Below are 20,255 nucleotides of genomic sequence, written 5' to 3' on the forward strand. Positions count from 1 at the left end.
CTAATTAATATGTGACTCATATGTATTATAAACTGCATTACTGCCCACTAAGCACATGTATTATGTAAGAAAAGTGTATCAGAACTTAGCTTCTTATAGTCACAGCAGTTCAGATTAAGCCTACGCTAACACCCCTTACAGTCAACGGAGGTGTACGAACAAGACGCGGCCAGCAATAGAAGATGCACGCATGAAAGCTTTTTTCCTTCCTTACTTGTAGCCAAATTAATCCACTAGGTAACTCAACTCTAGGCATAATGCATAGTGTGTGAAACCCATTAATTACTTCCCCCCATCCCTTCCTCTAAGTTTACTTTAAAAGCAGTCAGTAGACAATGCAACGTAATTAATTTACCAATTTATTTTATGAAAAGACTCTTTGCCATCATGAAAATGTAATCATAACCTCGGTGCTGAGCAGGAAGTGAGTGGATTTCTGTGCGAACGGTTTGTCACAATGCAAAAGGTAATTATTTAGTGCTTCTGTTCCCTTTAATGATCTAACATTGAGCAATACTGTTTATATTGAAGAGAGCTTGCACCTTTAATTACCAATTACATATACATAATTTTAGAGCCAAAAGGGAAAGAAAGAAAGAAAAATACGAGTGCTATGAAAAGACTCCTTTAGACAACATGTGCACCGCTTCTAGAAAAGAATTCTTATTAGGTGGAAGAGGGTGTCAAAATATTAAAACACATATGCACAAAGGGAGATAAAGGTAAAAGAAGTGGAAGAGACAAAGTAGCACAGCGGAACTGAGCCAAGGTACATAAGAAAGAAATGCAACTACTGGTGAAAGGGGGAAAGAAGAATCCAAAACCGCCTCTTGGCATTTTCTATACCCATCCTAGTCTGCCTTACAGTCAAGATATGCCTATGAAATTTCAGCACTCTAACTATGCATACATACTAACAGCGCTGGTATTTTTACAAAATCTTTTATCTTTTCAAGATGGGAGAGGGAGGAAAAACACAGAGAGTATTACAGTTTCCCGTCTTTCTTCCTCTCTGTCTTTCTAACAAAGAAAGAAAAGTATAACACTGCAATACTTAACCAAACTTTCAGATCCTGTCTGTGTCAAAATTCCATAATCTCTTTCAGTTGTCAAGCAACTGAATTGTTCATGGTTTTCTTTTCACTTCTCCAATGATTTCCCTTCATGGTTTAAGTCACTTCAGAAGGATTATATTCTATTTATGCATAGATACAGTTACAGAGAAAGAGAGTTTTCTCCCATTCTAAAAACTGATCTGGAAATCAGAAGTTTTTAACCTGCCCAGTTTCCTGCAGGTTTAGCTGCACAAATTGGCATCTTACATGACTACGGCCTACACTAGCATTTCCCTGTAGTTAGTCCACATGCAACCCATTCACATGAATTTTCCCCTCCCTTCTGCACCACCCAAGCATTTCTTTTTTAAAAAAAAAAATCTGGTATCCTTTGACAGTCTTAATACAGTACTTTAGAAAATCATTTCTGAATGATTCAGATATACTTTCTGCACAAAGCATTCTTGAACAATCTTTGTCAGTTCAAAAGGAACCAAGAGACTTTTGTGATTCCATTTATTTTCATATTTTAATAACTCACACTGGCCATCTATTGTTAAGGGATTCGATTCTCTTTTGAAATTAAGTTTAAAATGGAGACAACGAAAACTATACCTTTATTTTTAAAAAGCAGCAAAGAGGTAAATGAACTTTACTTATAATATCATGAATATGCTTTGTGGACAGCTATAATAAAACTCACCAGCTAATGAAACAATGGAGCGATATCATATACGCAGTGTGTATAGGATATATAACATATGACATCATTCCTTAAACACAGAAATTTGTGTCAAGGAGCATATATACACACAGACAGACAGACAGATATCAGAAAAACAGGCAAGTCTACTCCTTATTTTATCCAAAGTTTCAAAAGCTTCCACACAGAAATAAACAGAAACAGTGGTGCCGTAATATCTTTTTTAAACTGAATATCCATAATTAATTTTGTGTTAAAAGTGCAAAGATTCTTTTGTTCCAAAGGCTTTCCTTCAATAACCTTGAGCTATGATGGAAGGAAAGAGCTATGATCCCACAGACGACAACCCTAAGAAACTGGAATATATATCACAGAGTTTATGTGAGAGCAATATTCAGTAGTTTCTCTCCAAAGTCAATACATCTATACGGGGACTGTACACATTACATTCAGGCTGGCAATATCTAAAGCTCCCCACACTATCAGGCTATGTGTGCTTAGACCTCACTTCACTGCACCATGATTGTGAAAGGAAAGAGTCAGTGTTAGACTGTTGTACTAGAGCTCAGGAGAAGCAGATTCAAATCCCTTCTCAGACCAAAACAAAAAAAAGTCTTGCTCCTGTCACACACTCTTAGCCTGACCGATGAGAGATCTACAAAATCAACGGAGAAAATATGGGATAGAAACATAACAAACACACAAATAATAAAGAAGATCTACCACTTTCATTTAGAAAAAAAGAATTTTGGATCCCCGCTCACACCCATAGAAGAAAAGCTAGGAGTTGGCTTTCTTTGTGAATACAGTGAATCCAACTAATTTGTCAATGAACATGCCCTCAATGTTAATCCAGAGATATACAAAAAAGTAAAACAGGATCACAGCCTGTTTTGCAATAAGCCACAAGAAACGTGGCCCAAATCCTGCTGCAAAGGATTTGCAGACATGTAGAAGCAATCCTGCCGTATCATGCCCCCAACGGTGGACTGTCCTTCCTGCAACTGGTCACGCGACCGGTCACACACCCAGTTGTACACAACCAGATGCACAAAGAACAGCCTACCTGAAAGAACGTAACCGCTTGCTTGCTCTTGCACTCTCATGTTTCCCCAGCAGGATTCTGGCCTCTAAAAAATTTTCTTTCTACAGTAGATGCCAAAATGAAGAACCTTGGGGAATCCTGGATGAAATTTTGTGCGGAAAAGCAAAAAAGCTCAACTCTACAACTGAAAATAATGTTGTGTAACAATGGTACAACTAGCTGCCTCAACCCAGCCACTATGCAAATACTTTGTTAGCTCCAGTTCATGAATTAATAAAGTCAAATATAAAAACAAAAGTAATTACACAAGCCAGAAATCTACCCACCCCGCTACAATAATCTTTCTCCAATTCGAAGCCTAAGAAGCCCTAGGTTTACAGTAGACCCTTTCTCTCCCATAATATTCATTATTATGGCTATTATTATTATTACTGCTGCTATAATTAATAATTATTTCCAAATTTTGTGGTTAGCTCCAGCACAATAGGAGGATCAAAAGCCTTATATCCTAATTAACTGAAATGGAGTACAGTTTAAATAGCTCAGGGATCCGTGGATGCTTCATCAGGGGTTATGCAAACCAATACCACTAACATAGCTTCTGTTTGTCACACCCTTGTGGTTTCAACATGTTACACTTGCAGCAGGGTAGGACATAGAAAAAAAAGTAGACCTCCCTTCTCAGCAAGAAAGCAGTTTAAGCAGGGTCAAGAAATCATTTGGCTCAAATATAAAGATGACCATCTTAACTGCGAGTGAAGCTCCTGAGAAACAGTTGTTTCACAAATCATGCAATATAAACCCAGTTTGCCACCATGGAAGCTGCTTCTACCTGGGGAGTGTTCCCATAGGAGGCACATGCTTGTTGCGTGCACGCTTTATAGTTATAAGGGCATTGAACATGCAATCTACAGAGTAGCTTCTTTGAGCTCACACAGTATTTGGTTTTGTTGTGTTTTTAACAGGATTTACAGGGCAAAAAAAAATTAAACAGGAAAAAATAGGTAGAGTCGTTTGTTCCAGTTTTTAACGTTGTCCCCTGGGCTGAAAGAAAGAATTCTTACTTGTTTTTAATAGTTATCTAAGAGGCAAAAAAATATCAATCTCTTTGTTTGTTTTAGAAAACAATGCTTTGCCCCTTTCGAAGACTGTATTTGGAAACAGACAGGCTTGGGTCCTCAAAGTACAGTAATCCATCATTTTGCCCCTTCCTTTAAAATGAAACACAAATAATAATAATAATAATAATAATAATAATTTTCTCTCTCCCTCTCTTTCCTCCACCCTCGTGGTAAGGATGCCCTGGTTTTACAAGACACCCAATACATGTTTGAGGCCTGAAGCCGATGCAAATGCAGCTGCTGCAGCTGCAATCCTCTGCAGAGGTGCTAAGCGGGTGCTGCCATCACCATGGGTACTGTGTAAGGTTGGTTACCATGTAAATCTCTTCCCAGACCCAGATGAGCAGACTGCAGATTAACCAGATCTGACTGCGTTTTGTAATGATGAACTGATGAATCATGCAGCATTTGCCAGCTGCACCCCTCTACAGGGAAATCCTAACTTCAAAGGTATATCAGGCAGAGTCTCCCGCCTTTACCTCCTGTGAGGATCTTCCAGCGCTCCCAGGATCTCCCAGCTGCTGCCCACCCACCCCCCAGATTTTGTATCTTGGTTGGGTGAAGTAGCCAGAAGCCCTACATTAGAGAGCTTTACTTCACTGCCCACTGAGGAACTCACTTTTATCTTAAGATGCTGCCCATAAACCATATTTTATATCAGTGTAGTGCCTGTCTTAGCAACTTTCTCACACACACACCTGAACATACTGCAGAAATGAACACTTAACAAGGAAGAAAATAACTCAGGCTAATCGCTCAGCAAGTATAGAAATGGTTAAGAATTGTTTTGAATTACAGCTCCCAGACTCCTCCAGCTGGAAAACTCACTAGCCCTGTTGACTGGAGCAACTGTAGTCCAAACCTATACTACCAAAAAAATTTACTTTTCAAGTCTACGGTCCTGGAAATGCAACCAACTTAAGGAACACTGTTCATGGGGAAACCTGACAGCCATCTCTTCCCCTCTATTGCTACATCACTTCATTTGCCTGAAAATCATCCCCAGACCTGGAACATTAATGTTTAAAGAATTCATCATGTTTGAACATTATTTACACCACAGGCCTCCATACTTTTTTTTTCTCGACAATCAAAGGTATTTGGATTTTTGACAGATGTGGACACTTGACTTCCATGGGGGGGGGGAATGAAAGATAACAAGAAAGGTATTTCACACAGACTGTTGTGGGAGAAGAAACAGGTGCAGCTGAATCCGCTGGTGTAAATGTTTGATCACAACTACTAATTCCAGACAACTTATGTGCAGAACTAAGCAGCTGTCTCTGAAGATCCATGAAGTCCTACCAACTTGCTCATAATGGCTCTAAGAGCATATTCACACTGACGCCTTAGTTCAGTTTCTCCATAATACCCTTATAAATGTTCTACTTGCCTGGTTACAGCATAAGTAGCTACAGGCAGACACCCAGCGGTGGCATGAAGGTGTTGTGCCAGGCAGTCCTGTAGCGACTTTTGTTGACCGATTTGAAAGGTGGTAAGAAGATAAGCATATAAAACCCACGCCAGATGATGGGCACATTCTACTTTTCTTCCACATTCTTAAGAGCATTCACAACTGGCACAAAGGTGTGCAATGAAGAGTCTCACATACACTTTTCTAAAAATATCAAATGTAGAAACATTGCGGCTTTCAGTAGGGAAAAAGGCAATTCCGTCCCTACAACCCGCTCATCCTTTGGTTTTCTTGCCGACTGAAGCTGCATCATAAATGTGCCAGTCACTTCTAATTCTGTATGTGCCTCAAGGATGGAAAACGTACCCCTTTGCATACTCAAGTGTGGCTTCCAGTTACTTTTATTTGTTTATGCAAAAAAAAATGAAAAATAAAATAAAACATCTGGGTTTCTAATTTAAATGGCTTCCAGTGACTACGGACAGCAGTGTTGAGGTTTTTCTTAAGGGATAGCTCAGAATTACTCACTTACATTGAATGTGTTTGCAAATGTTAACCCTCACAGCTGTGAGTTTCAGCACTCCCTTATAAACCTGCAAGTCATTTTTGCTGAACTAGCCTATATTTTAAGAAACAAGTGAACTCCAGAACTCACTTTGATGAACAGCTCTGAAAACGAGAAAAGTAGCAAATGTAACAATTAATAGTGTTAGCTTTTTTCAAAGAGAAAAAAAGAAAATCAAGAGAAAGAAAGATGAAGTAAAATGGGTTCAAAATACCAACAAAATGACCAGCATGTTGCAACGCATATACACGTCTAACAAGAGAATCAAAAATCCATCAGTCTCAGTGAGGCCACTTAAAAGTGTATAAAATAGTGTACAACAGTGGTCATCTCTAGCATGTCTAGCATTACCCCAGTGTTGCCTCCCTGAATCTTTATCCTGAGACATGCTCCTGTTCAAAACCTGCATATGTACATATAACGTTAATAGAACAAAGGTGATGTATGTTTTCCTAAATAAACGAGTTCCTGGAGGCGCAGAAAAAGATTTATTGCAACTGAGAGGCTAAAATGCATAGGTTCTTGTATAGACCACCAAAAGCCGTAAATCTTCACAGATAAATCAGGGATTGAGATGATGTGATACAAAAGCTTCCTTTGTTCCTGAGTGAATAGATTTGTTTTAGTTAAAACTAAATGGGGGGAGGAGGAGAGGGGGGAAATCTTCCAAAAGGCGGGGAAAGTCCACATAGGGAATTCTGATAGTTTTGGCTCAACTAGAACAGGCTGTCGGATTATAGATTCTTAGCAATATATGAACAACAGCCCCAAAGAGAAGAAATCAATGTGTTTGATTTCTGCTGTGGACTAAAAACACAGGTGGTACCTACGTCGAGTGTCTTCCTCAAAAGGGGGCTTCAGGGGAGTTGTACATCACAGCCACACTCCACTTAGGCTATTTTTCACATTTCACAGACACATGTTTCAACCTCCAACATATTTTGTTGGTTTGTTGAGACTTTTTTAAAAAAAAAAACGAAAGTCAGGTAGAAGCGACTTTTTGCACAGTTTCTTTCTTGTTCATCCCTCTGTATCAGCCAGCGCACAGTACTCACTAAACACACAAATCACTAGCTCCTTCAAAAAGCAAAATGAATTATTTGCACTGAGCCCAAAGTAATGCATATGCAAAAATAAAATAAAATATAAAGCACCCAGCCAGCCCCTACAAATGCCATGTCATCCATCAAACCCTCTCTCCATCTGATAGCAGAAAATAACAATATGCTTCTAACTTCACTCGGGCCATCACTACTCCTGATTTCCTCTTTATCCTATTGCTCTATTCACTGTACCTTCCTTCATTTGTTTCCAAAAAGCTTACTTACAGTCACACACACAGACAGACACAAATACACACCCTGAGAAGAGTAGAGAGGCATGTCCAACTATTTAAACTCCCCTTTACGTAGCAAACACTTAAGTCTGTCTTTCTGTCTGTCTCTCTGTCTCTGTCTCTCTTATTTTTAGGGAAATGAGGCAGGAGAAAGCCAAAATTATGTAGGGAAGTTTTAATTTATTATGAAGACAGAACTGCCTTTGCAGCTCAGACTGGAAAGGGATTCATCACAAAATGCATGGGGACACTGGATAGAAACAAATAAGCAGGAAAGTGTTACTACCAAAGCTGCTGGAAAGACTGCACACTTATGTATAATGACCATTCCATCGGAGTGCCTGTTTTCCTTCATCTTATTATCAAAGATATGCGCATATGTCTGTAACCATTTTGCATGCATTCATGCAACATTTGCTTCAATCTGACTAAAAAATTCAGGCAACTGGATGCAGGATTATAGCCTAGAATTTCTCTTGTACAAGCACCACTGAAATGAACTGTTGCTACACAACACACTGACGGATTGTGCCATGACACTCTACAAGTACATCTATATTACGATGACTGTATAACAGCTTTCATGCTGGTTCTTCTAGCATCAATTAAACTTTTATCTACACAAAGACCAATAGGTGCTTTAGGCTGCAATTCTATGCACACATAATATACTTCTTACTTTTGAGTAAACATGCATAGGATTGTGCTTTTTAAAAAAAAAAGGCTTATCCATCTCTAAATCATTCAGTTAGAGGGATACTACTGTTTTAGAAACAGATCAGAGAGCAGGTTGGACACAGTAAACATATTTGTAAAATGTATTATAAACCTATAGTTCTTATGCTTGCCTCCTCTCCAGCTGTTCCTGGACTACAACTCCCAGAAGCTCAGAATGTTGGCTCAGAATGCTGGCTGGGACTTCTAGGAGTTATAATCCAAAATTCTTTGGGGCCTAATATTTGGGAACTACTGCTTTCAATGTTTGGAATCACAAAAGTAACCAAGAATGATTCGGTGTCTTTTAAAAATGATTACAAAAAGTTTTATTTAAGTCCCAGGATTGAAGCAAACTATTCTTGATAATTTAGAATAGTTTTTTTTTAATGACAAATGTGACGGGACGGGAACAGGTGAGACTTAATTACTTTCTTACCACTTCATCTTCCAGGTTAGTCAAATCAAGTGCCTGCTGTCTCTAGGCTTCCAATGAATGGGGCTACGAAGACGAACATTAAATGAACTACAGGAATCATCAGATAAATTGCAGGCCCTGTCTAGTGGAGAGTGAAGGCTTTTCCTACAGCAGGTGACAGCCCTACTCTTTTGTCTGACCTAATTTATTTCTCTTTCAAGTTCAAATGAAGCCCTCTATCCTGTCAATGGTGACTATCCACCCACATCTTGCATCCTAATAATAATTTTTTTAAAAAAATGTGGAAGAGTTACCAATATTATAACCTGACAAACTTCCTCATCCATATGCTTTCCTCTCCATTCTAAATACACATATCATATGTCTCTGTAAAACCACTGAGTTAAACACATTTAAACAAGGTCTCCAACAGTACTGACAGCTACAAGGTGTGCACAAGTCATGGGAATACGTAACAGGCGTTCATACTCATTTATACACAAGCAACCACTGGAACAAACTTTTGTACGCTGAAAGTTGTTTTCTGTCTCTTTTTACAGAGGCAATACCTGTGTTCATTCATTATTGTAAATCTAAGTAGAGAAATTGAAACTAAGAATAATTCATCCATGTAGATTTCTTCTTACCTTCACAGCCATGACTATAATCAGGAGCTTTCTACAATCTTTTGTCCTCCACAGCAATACATAATATTTACATGCATTTGATAACTATTTTTACTCTCTAGCTATATCTTCTATTTCACTGTATGCATGCTGAAGAAAAATCTTTATACGTGTACTAGCAATTTGTACGAACATACCATGCACTAGCAGATAGTCTTCAAAATACGCGGTTTCATTCAACATCAACATTCATTATGACAAACTACAATCATATGTATAGTATTAGGCGTTATGTTAACTATTCCTATATTAGGCATGGTTTCAGTCAGCGTTTGCTATGGCAAATTCTAATCATTCATAAGCTACTACTAACATATGTAAGCTAATCTGCCGAATTTGTTTATACATACATAAGTGTATGTAAAGACCCATTTTTGTGTGCACAACTCTGAAGTAACAGGCATCCTAGTTAACGTTTATATAACTTTTTGCTGATTTTTTTCATTGTCAACCTATCTGTGCTAATTACAAGATACGCCTATGCAAACTGTGCACAAATCTAAATGTACAGTAAAGAAAAAGTGTGATAGGAACTATGTATGAATGAAAGAAAGTGTGTGAATGAACATGCTGACATATCCACATATGCACTTTCTGGTAGACTATTCCTTCCCAAGGACTGAGTTCAGCCGGTCCTTTACTGCTGTTCACAATAATCATGTTTATATATTCCGATGCAAAAACCTTTCAGGCTCAGTGTGCACAAATCCAAACCTACACAGCAGGCAAATAAATCACTATGTGCATATACATTTTCATACTTGTGCAGTGCCTACCCTTTGCTCTTAGCTAATCCAGCAACCCAGAATGGGGAAAGCAAAGACAAGCTGTTGACAGTAAAAGACACTATTAAAAACTAATTTTAATTAAAAGGCATCTATCTTGCCCGAGCCGCTTAATCAGTCATAATTTGCTTAGAAAATAGATTTATCTAACTTGCAATCTCTCTCATCTTGTACCATATAGATCTCGGCATGAAAATCAATACCACAACTTTACACCTAAAACATTTTTTAAGCAGCACTGGAAACTGATTTGCCTCTACCGATTATTTTCTTGTCTCCATGGGTGCTGGGAACCAGAATTTTCCATAAGACAGGCTACGAGCGCCCCCTAGCCGCCAAGGCAGGCCACTGAGCACAACAAGGCATAAATGTGACTCGCTGTTCAACCGAAAAGCTAGCAAAGTTTATTTTGGAAAGTATTTTGTAATAGCAAACATGAGTGTGTGCAGGGCAATCTAAATAGGAAATGTAAAAGAGCAAAGGAAACTTGTGTTAATGTGTTAAACTAATAGATTAGGCTCCAAGTACACTTAGCTCTGATAAGGAAGAATAGGTGCCAGCTAGAAGAAGTAACATCTATAATTTGGCATCATCTATCTGGACCACATTCTTTCAGATCATCATTTGTCCTCTTCTGCACACTGGAAGACAATTCTTTGTTCAACACACACCACAATACATCCGATACCAGACAAAGGCACACTCAAATACACACATAACATCTTGCTATTAACAAAACACAGTACTTTTTTTTAAAAAAGAGAGCTTTAGCCATGCTTACTAAAATGCTTTAGTAAGCTTGACAAAATAGTCCCTGCCATGTTTGCCTAGCTATGAAAAGGAAATCTGATTCTTACTCCATCATCCATTCACAAAGCTGTTTCTTATCCTGAGCAAATCAAACAACCCAAAGAATGCATGAAGGCAGCAGACAGTATGCTAGGAAGTATCTAAATACTGAGCAAGGAGCAGGTGATAACAAAATAAAAACAGGAATTAAAACCTTGAGATTTTAAGTTTAAAAAGTATCATGTACAACCTGATACAGTGCAGCTCAGATGCAGATAATGGAGACTAAAATATTTCCAAAGTCCTTCCTTAACTCAGCCTGCAACACCTGCTAGAGATCATGCATATGTTACAGCCCTACAGGTATGCTAAAAAATGCAACCATCTCTACAATTTCCTTCCTAGCTAATTCTTCAGTTACACCTATCAGCTATGACAGACTATGCTTATCACTTTCCCTGATTTCCTCTTCTGTGGCAGAAATTCTTCTACTAAAAGAAATCCTGAAGACAAATAAAAAATAAATAAAAGGTGGATTTCTCTCTCTCTCTTTCTCTCTATTGCCCGGAAGATCAGGTGGGCACAATTACAGATTAGCAGGAAGAAACAGTAACCTTGGCAAATAACCTGTTAGCCAAAGACTTTAAGAAATCGGATTGAAGTTTTTTTGGCCAATAATGTTTTGATGTTTTTGTTTCTTTTATTCACCCCCAACCACCCTCTCTGTCTCTACATGCACACAGCCTTTGAGTTTCCTCAGGTGGGTTCAGCCCCGGTTTATGTATAAACGAAGGTCATTTCACCATCAGGAAGGTTAATCTGGTTCCCCTCTAATATATCAACCTCATTCTTATAATCCAAACTTCTGAGGTCTGTTATAGCTTCTCAACTAGACAAAGTGTTGTGGAAATCCAGATAAACTGGTCGTCTTTCACACAGAAAGGTTCTAGAACATACAGTATCTGTCTGGGTTTTAGTCACGATCCCATTTTCACTTTCTCAATGTTATGTAACTGTTTCATTTGTTCCAGCTCTCACTGGAGACAAATCCAAATTTGCTCATTCATCAGCTCTTCATCTATAGTTAATAGGTTGGGATTCATTTAGGAAGAGGGATGAAGGTCCAGGAATTACAGCAGCCTTTCTCTCAACTAAATAAATAAAAAATACCATGGCAATAAAAGTCAGACAGCCGTATACAGTAACAAAAATCTCTGTAGATCTACTCTGAATATAGGGTTGTACCCTTAAGACTGCAAATCCTATGCATACTTGCTTAGGGGTAAACCCCACTCAATACAAGAATTCTTACTTCTGAGTAAAAAGACATAGGATTTACACAGATTGTACTGCCTATTTTTCTCTCATCTTCACTTTCTGTTTGTTTGCCATTCAAGTTGCCTTTCAGCATATACAGTGATTGGAATCTAAGAAACTCCAATGAATAGGTTTGAAATAGAACCATTCCCCACCACCACCTTCCTTCCCAACAAGCCCCCCCTCCCCAATCCAAACAGTGTGCTTGGGAATGCAAAACCAATCTCTTGACATCTTGCTTGATAGTAATCCATCAAATAGTTCCCCTTCTTAGAACATATCAGAATCACTCAAAAAAAAAAGAGGGGGGATAACTTATTTATGTGGGTTTTGTGTGTGTGCTTATCAAACTTCTTTAGAGGTCTTCCTTTCTTTTTTGAGTTCTTATTCTACCATACAGAACTCCTACTTGGTGGAAACCATCTCTCTAGAACTCTTACAAGCTCAAACAAGGATTGCATTTTATGTTTCTCCCCACACCATCTAGACACAGAGACATACACACACACTATTTAAGCCCATCACCTCTCTGCTGTTATCTGTCCCCCCCCCCTATACACACACACACACACACACACCTGATTTTCCGGTCCAATTCAAGAGGCCATTCTGATACCTCTTGAATGCAACACAGGAAAGAACACAAATTACATACAGTTTCTCTGTCCCTGTTACAATCTAAGTATCTATGCACCATCCAGTGATAGTCTTTGGAGTAACCTTCCAAAACCAATGTTGTCCACCCCATCTCAAATTATGTTTACCTCCACAGTGTATACCTTTCCACAAGGGGGGAGGGCAAGCCCACCCAACTTAATCTCAACCTTCAAAAAAAATTAATAAAACAAGCCTGTCCTATTAACTACTGTATCTTTCCTATTGTTACCATGCATTAGTACACTTTTCTCTCCTCCCTCCCCATGTCAAAAACCTCCCCATGCAAGATAATGCAGAAAACAAAACAAGAAAGAGTTGCTATGAGTAATCTTGATTTTTTTTTTTCAACAAACATACACACAAAGAGAAATGGGATTAAAAAAAACACTCCCCCCCTTCCCTTTCCCAGAGCAAGAAGATAATTTACAAACCGGCTAGGTTTTCTTAAGCACAACAGAAAAGGAAAGGAAAAATGCTGTTTGCTCAGAAGGTGTTTTGGATTTGGTTTGTTTTGGATTTGTTTGGCTGTTGTTTTTTTTCAAAATCCACTTTCCCCCCCTTGTTGGTTCATCAACTCCCCGGTTGCAAAATAAGCGGTGAAAAAAAAATCAATGAAAAGGCCGATCCCCAAAGTGCATCTTCGTGGGTGCTGCAGCTTAATAAAGTGGGGAGGGGGAGAGAATGGAAGGAAAAAAAGAAAATGAGAGTAGCAAAGGGGTTTCTTTTTAGAGGGGGAGGGAGGAAAAAAATAAAATAAAATTCACGAGCCGCCAAAAGCCATCCGGGGTCGAGCGACTGCATTCGCCAATCGATCACAATTCCGATGCGTTCTCACAAACAACAATTTTTATCAGCTGTAACAAAGGAGAGGAAAAAGAGGGAAGCCGCTGTCACCCAACGCTGCTGGCAGATGGCTGCTAGTCTCGGGCTTGCGGAGTGGGGGGAAGGGAGACGGTGTGTATGTGTATATATACTTATTTATTTATTTAAATTTTCGAAAAATATAACATACATATTCTATTTCTTCCTCGCTCTCTCTCCCCCCCCCCTCCAACAGCCTCTCCGCCTCGGCCCCCTTCGCCTCTTGTTTCCCTCGCTCTCGCTCTCTCACGCACATTTACTGCACTTCTTCCCTCCCCTCCTCCTGTCGCCTCGCTCCACGCGCGCAAACGGCTTCCTCGCAAGAAGCCCAAGCGTGCAAGGGAGCTGTTCTTTTTGGCGTTTTGCTCGGGATTTTGTTTGGGCTGTGGTTTCTTCTCGTTCTTTTCTTCCCTCCCGGGTCCTTTCTCTCTCCTCCCCCCCCCTCCAACCATCCAAACCTCCCCCAACACCCACAAATAAAAACAATCCTACTCCAGGTTTGTTTCTTTCTTGCTTTACAGTATATTTTCCTACCAGGCCTCAAATAAAATAAAATAAAAGCTATCCTCCAGGAATGCAAAAGTAGGAGGGAGGTTCAGGAAGCAATGCACAGCCTGCATGCACATCCTTTCGAGGCACCTTCGAAAGTATGGGGTTTTCTACTGGCTGTGTTACAAGGCATTAAAGACAAAAAGCTGGCGGGAAGAGCAGAAAGGGCAAATAAGATGCGTTTTGTTTCCAGTTGGAGGTTTTGCAGAAAGAAGCTGCAACGGAGAGAAACTGATCCTTTGGATGGTGATTCCCCAGGACTCACCAATAGAAGTGCCTTCTGGACCACCACCACCACCACCCCCTCCAGTCTATTCTCAAGCTCCTCTGCAAAGAACCCCCCCCCCCATTCTACACCTCTTTCCCACCCCCAGCACCACCTTGAACTAGATCTGATTACAATAGTTCCTTTCCTCAGCTTTTGCAAAAGTGGCGCGCCTTTTTTTTTCTTTTGCACTTCTTCGTTGCTCTTTTGCAAACTGCGCGCGCTCCGGCGTGCCAAAGAGGGGCTACCTGACTTAACTAAGGTTCTGTCTCACTCACGCACATACACACACCCCAACATACATAACACCATTTCCCCACACTCTTTTCCCTCCCTCCCCGCTCATGCATACAAACACACCTGCCCTCCCCTCGTTTTGAGGAGGGCACACTCGCCCTCTACATATACTGTACATGAATTCGATATTAGGGCTGTATGAGTTGTGTTGTGTTGCCAAGGTCCGCCAAAGCGCCCTCTCTGCCCTATCCCTTCGGCCAGCCGGACCTTCCTGAGGGAAAAAGTGGAACTAAAGAAGTCAGGCTATCCGACTACCTGTGCACACGCCTCTCCACAGCACACACAAACACACACACACACACAGCCTGGCCTTCCCAAGTCCGGGACGGTCTCAGTTACCGAGCTGGGTTTCCCTCGCCAAGGGGGTGTGAGTGAGGCAAGAGCCCCCTAATACTGGCACTCTTTCTCTCCCCCACACACACACACTCCCTCGCGCTCTCTCCCTCACTCCGCCTCTCCAGCCTTCTCCTCAGCTCCCCACGCCGGCCTCGCCGCTCCATCCCTGGCCCAGGCGTCGCTTCCATGTGGTTCCCATTAAGTGCGCGCCCCCACCCGCTCTCCAGCCACCTTTCTTTCCCCCCACGGCCGCCACCGCCGCCGATACTCCTGCTGCCCGCCTGCCCTGGCCAACTTTGGACCAGCATTTCCAAGCCAGCCTCTCTCCTCTCCCCCCCCCCCTTTTCTCTCTCTTCCTCTCGCCCTCCCTCCAAGCCTCCGCGCTGCGGATCCCCCCACCCCACCTTCCCCGCCATCCCCGGCTACGGGGCTTCTCCCATTCTTTTAACCGGCTTCCTGGCCTCATCCGCCGCCGCAGGTCTCCACGCCGCCTCGTCGTCAATTCGCAGCAAACTTTCCTGGAGGCCCCCCCAAGACACACACACACCCCTCTCTCTTTTTTTCCCCCTCTCTCTTCGTCTCAGCTCCCCCTCTCCCCTCCGCGGCTCCCCCCCGCACCGTCTTCCCAGCCAGCCGCGCCGCCACCGCCAATACCACCACCACCACCATCCTTCTCCTCCTCCCATCTTCCTAAACTCTCCAAGACCCCTTTTTACTTCAACGCATCCACGGAGCGACCCCCCCCCCCAACTTCAAAGATTAAAAAAAAGAAGAAACCTCTCCTGGTTAGTTTCACACGAGGCACACAAACGCAACCCCAAGTTTCGGTACCTTCGCTCGGTACCACCACCGCCGACCACCCCTACCATCTCCCGGCACATCGCACACACAAACACACTCTTTTCCCCCACCACTACCACCACCACCACCACTTCAATCCGGCTTCTTGCGAGTTCCAACTTACGCGTGATAATTTCCCTTTGTGATAAGTGCTGCGGATTCCCCTGCTTGCGACGGGACATTGCCCTGGCATTTACACGGTCATCGCCCGGAGAGCTGGACTTGGGGGGGGGGGGGGGATCAGGTTGAAGGAGGGGGGGAGCGATCTTCTGCTTCGTCCTCCTCTTCTTCTGTTTTCTTCTTGACGGATTTCTTCTTTTTTTAAAAAATAAAAGAATAATAAAGAACTAAGGAAGCAGAGAGAAAGAGAAACTCTTTCTGCCCCCCGCTTGGCGCACTCCAGATGAGGTTCTTCCTTCAATTAAAAAGGCATCATCAAAGCCGAGGGGGTTTTCTTTTCGCCAGAGAACTGTCTTTGGGTGGCTTTTCCCCCCTTTCCACCGCTTCCAGATCTTTTCTTGAACTTCGGGAGAGAAGGATGATTCCCCCCCCCTCCCCTTTCACCAAGCGCTGACACTTTTTATTTTTCCAGAGTGCTTAGACAAGGGGGGAGAGAAGGGGAGGGAGAAAAAAAAAGCCAAAGTGCACTTCTTCCACCCGAAGGATTTTCTTTTTTTAAAAAAAATTGGATTATAGAGACACACGCTCGCAGAAAAGTAGGGGAAAAATTGAGATTTGCCCACACGCAGAGAAAAATGCAGTGAAAAAAAATTACCCTTGCTGGGTTAATTAGAATTCTTTCGTTCTCTCTCTCCCCCCCTTTTTTTAAAGGGGTAGCCCAAACTGTGTCTCCTCTTTGCCAGTTCAAGTGCCACTGGGGTGGTTTTTTGTTGTTGTTGTTGTATATAAATATATAAATTTTTTGCTTTGCTTTGCTCGCACCACTTTGCCACCGGCTTTTCTCCCCTCCTCCTCCCTTTCGCTTGGCACCGGGTCTTGCTAAGAAGGAAAGCCCCCCCAGTGCTTCTGGGTTAGTGCTGGCTATTACTAGGAGATATATTGCAATGTGAAGATGGCGGAGCCTTGGTTCCCTGGGAGCGCTCTGTCTCTCTATGGCTGGGTCTGCCTCCGTACAATGGGATAAAATTCAAGTTCAAGTGCGGACGTGACGTTTAATCTGCACTAGAGACAAAAAAGACCTAGAGAGTAGGAGCACTGGGGGCGACTAGCGGTGGCTTTTTAACATTGTACCCTGCACGAGAACAAGACGACGAAGAAGAAGAAGAAGAAGGGGGAGAAGAAGAAGAAAAAGAAGGAGGAAAAGAAAAGGGGGGGGGAGGGAGAGAGAAAAGCCACCCTCAAACACACTCCAAGCACACGCGCGATTGCTTAGCTAGGGTTGCCTTCTGCGGAGCGGCCGTCCAAATGAAATTAAGCGAATTTAGAAAGAGCGCGGGAGGTGGGGTGGGTGGAAGAAAGGGGGGAAGCAATCCGGAAAGGGATGGTGTGCTGGGGAGGGGGGGGGCTAAGAGGGCAGCCTCCGTAGTCTCTCCCCCGATTAGGTTTAGGATAAGAAGCCAAAGAAACGTCTGGAGGAGGGTCTTAGGTGGAAGCGTGGGGGGGGGGAGGGCGAGGTGATCGAGACCCGGGCCATTCCCCTCCCCCCTCCTCCGCCCACTGGCAGGAGGCCCAAATGGGACGGACGTCTCCCGGGGAAAGAGGGGGGAAGAGTAGGTAAGGGGGTTGGTTGGTTAAGGCAAGCAAGCTGGCGCCGGAACAGGAGGAGAGGGGGAGAAAAAGCATTGGAGGTGGGAATGATCGGCTCAACCCGGAGAGGGCAGCCGGGGGCATGGGGAAAGGCGGAGGTGGGCGCCCCGGGAGACTCGGGATCCATCCTGCTCCCGCTCGATCCACCTGCTCCAAGATCTCCCAGGCGGCTGGATCTGTGGTTCGCGGAGATCCATCCGTTTCCCCCCTTTAAACTGAGAGCTCGCTCTCTCGCGCTCTCCCTCCTCGCTCTGTTCCTTGCGCGCCGGCAGGCAGGCAGGCAGGCAGGCAGGCGGCGGCAAGCAGCCCGACTCCTCTCGAAACACCTTCGCAGTGCATTTCCAACAGTTTTTACAATAACACAAATATCTGCGTGGGGGAAGAGATGCCCCCCTTCTCTCAATCTGAATTGCGATTGCAGAGTGAGCCACGCACATATACACACTCCTCTCTCTCTCTCTCCCTCTCTCTCTCTCCCTCTCTCTCTTTCTCTCTCATGCGCCCAGCTACAGTACCTCGTGCGGATAAAGATCCCTACCAAACTCTTTGAGCATGGAAGCCGGTGCTGCAAAAAACTAGCGCTGCACTTTGTAGGAAGCTGAGCTTCCAGCAGGTCAAAACCTGGATTGAGAGAGATCGGTGATCGGTGCCCTTGGCGAGGTTGATAGGATCCCCCCTTCCCCTCCCGTCCGCCCCCTTCAACCCTATGCAGGGCTTGATAAACAGAGGCAGGCCGTTAGGTTTTGTGGTACACCTAGAAGTTCCTTCTTCGAATGATCCTAACATAGCACGCAGATCATAAGCGTCTGTGACATGGCCCCGCGGTGACTGGAATGCTTCCATTCTGGAGCGATCGTCCAGCCAATTCCGAAGCACCTAAACGCACAGCAAGGCCATGGTATCCTTCATCAAATAACAGGTAAAAAGCAGTCCGTTTGTAAGGGTGTGGATGGGTTTAAACACACAGTCGTCAGTGAATTGTGGGCTTTCCAGCGGTTCCAGAGCGAGGGCAGAAGAGGAGGAGAGCACGAAGTTTTCCCGAAACTTTAGCCTCCTTGATCTTTCCACTGTGCGGTAAAACGTGTTTCAAGAAGGCACGTGTCGTCTGCTTTCTGTGTAGAAGATTTTAGAAGGGTGGCCACTTTTGTAACCGTCGAGCTGGAACAGGTGGTTAAATCCAGCGAAGGCTACCTCAGTCCCAAAGGGCACCCAGCTTTGCTTTTTTTTTTTTTTTTTTTTGCGAAATTTCGAAAGAATCTGCCCTTTGACACCTGCATCTCACGCTTCTCAGTGACTTCTCTTAAAATGCAACTTGGTTGTCCGCTAAACTGCGTGAGAACCGCACTTTTAAAAACACAGAGAGGGAGAGGGTGAGAGACCAGGGCAAGGTCCTTTCTGGGGCGAGTCCAAAAGGATTTGGCGCTCTTTGTGGTACTGGAAAAGTCACCGGCCAAGGGCACCCGAGGGAATAGATTTTGACACTCCCCCTTTGGCCCCATCGCCGAGGATCGCTTTGAACCTGAACCCAAACGAGCGAGGACTGAAAAGGGAAAGATGGACTGAAATGGCAAAGCTCAGGAAACTCGAGTTGTTGGTCCCATTTAACAGGAGCTTTTGGCTTAACCTGTCATCTCTCAAATCGTGCTTTGTTTTACCTTTTTTTAAAAATGATATGTATATATTTTTAAATCACACTGCCACTCCAAAGCCCTAAGCTTGGGCCTTGCTCCGGCCTGGTGGTGTAGAAAACAGGCGTCTTTTCCTTAAGGATGGGGACGGCCACAGGTGCCTGAGCGAGAAAGGGATGCTTCCTTCAAGTTTAAAGATAACTTATACTGCCTTCCTTACCACAATCACCCCCATCCCTTTGTCGATAAGGGGAAAAAAACACGAGGAAACTTGGGGACTCTTTAAACATGGGTGGGGGTGGGGTGTGCGCGCTAGTGAGCGCGCCCAGCCCCGATTATTAGCGATTCCTTCCGATCCAGTCTGTGGAACGCTAGGAGAAGAAAAGACAGCTCTTGTGATCTTCTTCCACACATACAGTAAAAAGGCGACATGATACGAGACCTGGAATCCAGCCCAAGTGGATTTCCTTCGGAAAATTAAGACGACTCTTTAAGGCTCCCATCGTACGATCCGGAAATCAGACTCTCTGAACTCAACAGGACTTGCTCCTGAGCAGACCTAAACCTCCGTAATATTATATTGTCAGTTTTTCTCCTGGGTGCAACCCACGGAGCTCAGGATATGCTTCTCAAATCTAGTCTACTCAATCGAAAGAAAGCCCCCCCACGGTGCTCTACTCTGCGCACGCTTCCAGAGAAATATGTAAGACTGATACCCAAATTTACTCTGTTTTAACCCATATTTTCCCTCCACAGAAAAGCATAACCTTACACTGTGTTATAGTTTAAAAAAAAAAACATCACAGTTGAGAAAAGTGTCGAAAATCAGCATCCGTTTCGGAACCTACTTGCAAGTCGAAAGCATCATCATAATTGCTATTCCCATAATTATTATTTTATTATGCCCCCACTATTGCGTTCCCACCAGAGCTGGACTTTTCCAGGACAGGTGAGAAAATTCTACCCTCCTGAACCATCACTACCTGTGCCCCCCGGGGGGGGCAAAGGCGGCCGCGGAAAACTTCCCTCGCCCGTTGTCCGGAGGACCGGGTCCTCCCCCCCCCCCCCAATTTACAAAGGGCAAAGGAGTAGCTGCGGCCACGCGTT

The 20,255-nt window shown here is 43.2% G+C and overlaps 1 protein-coding gene across 9 annotated transcripts in view; it reads right to left on the bottom strand.

Moving 5' to 3' along the window:
- Positions 1–17,582, bottom strand: part of BCL11B (BCL11 transcription factor B) — a 191,708-nt gene extending 174,126 nt beyond the window's left edge. For 3 of the 9 annotated variants that reach the window (XM_072986637.2, XM_072986640.2, XM_078383762.1), the window contains exon 1: positions 15,878–16,887. In XM_072986637.2, coding sequence (XP_072842738.1) covers positions 15,878–15,935 — 58 coding nt within the window. In that variant the 5' untranslated portion in view covers positions 15,936–16,887. Of the gene's footprint in view, positions 1–13,036; positions 13,550–15,877 lie in introns of those variants that run through there. The other 6 variants (XM_078383767.1, XM_078383764.1, XM_078383763.1 and 3 more) reach the window with 5 other exon arrangements.
- Positions 17,583–20,255: the final 2,673 nt, after the last annotated feature.

This window comes from Pogona vitticeps, chromosome 1 (assembly GCF_051106095.1).
Source record: "Pogona vitticeps strain Pit_001003342236 chromosome 1, PviZW2.1, whole genome shotgun sequence".
Classification (NCBI taxonomy): Eukaryota; Metazoa; Chordata; class Lepidosauria; order Squamata; family Agamidae; genus Pogona; species Pogona vitticeps.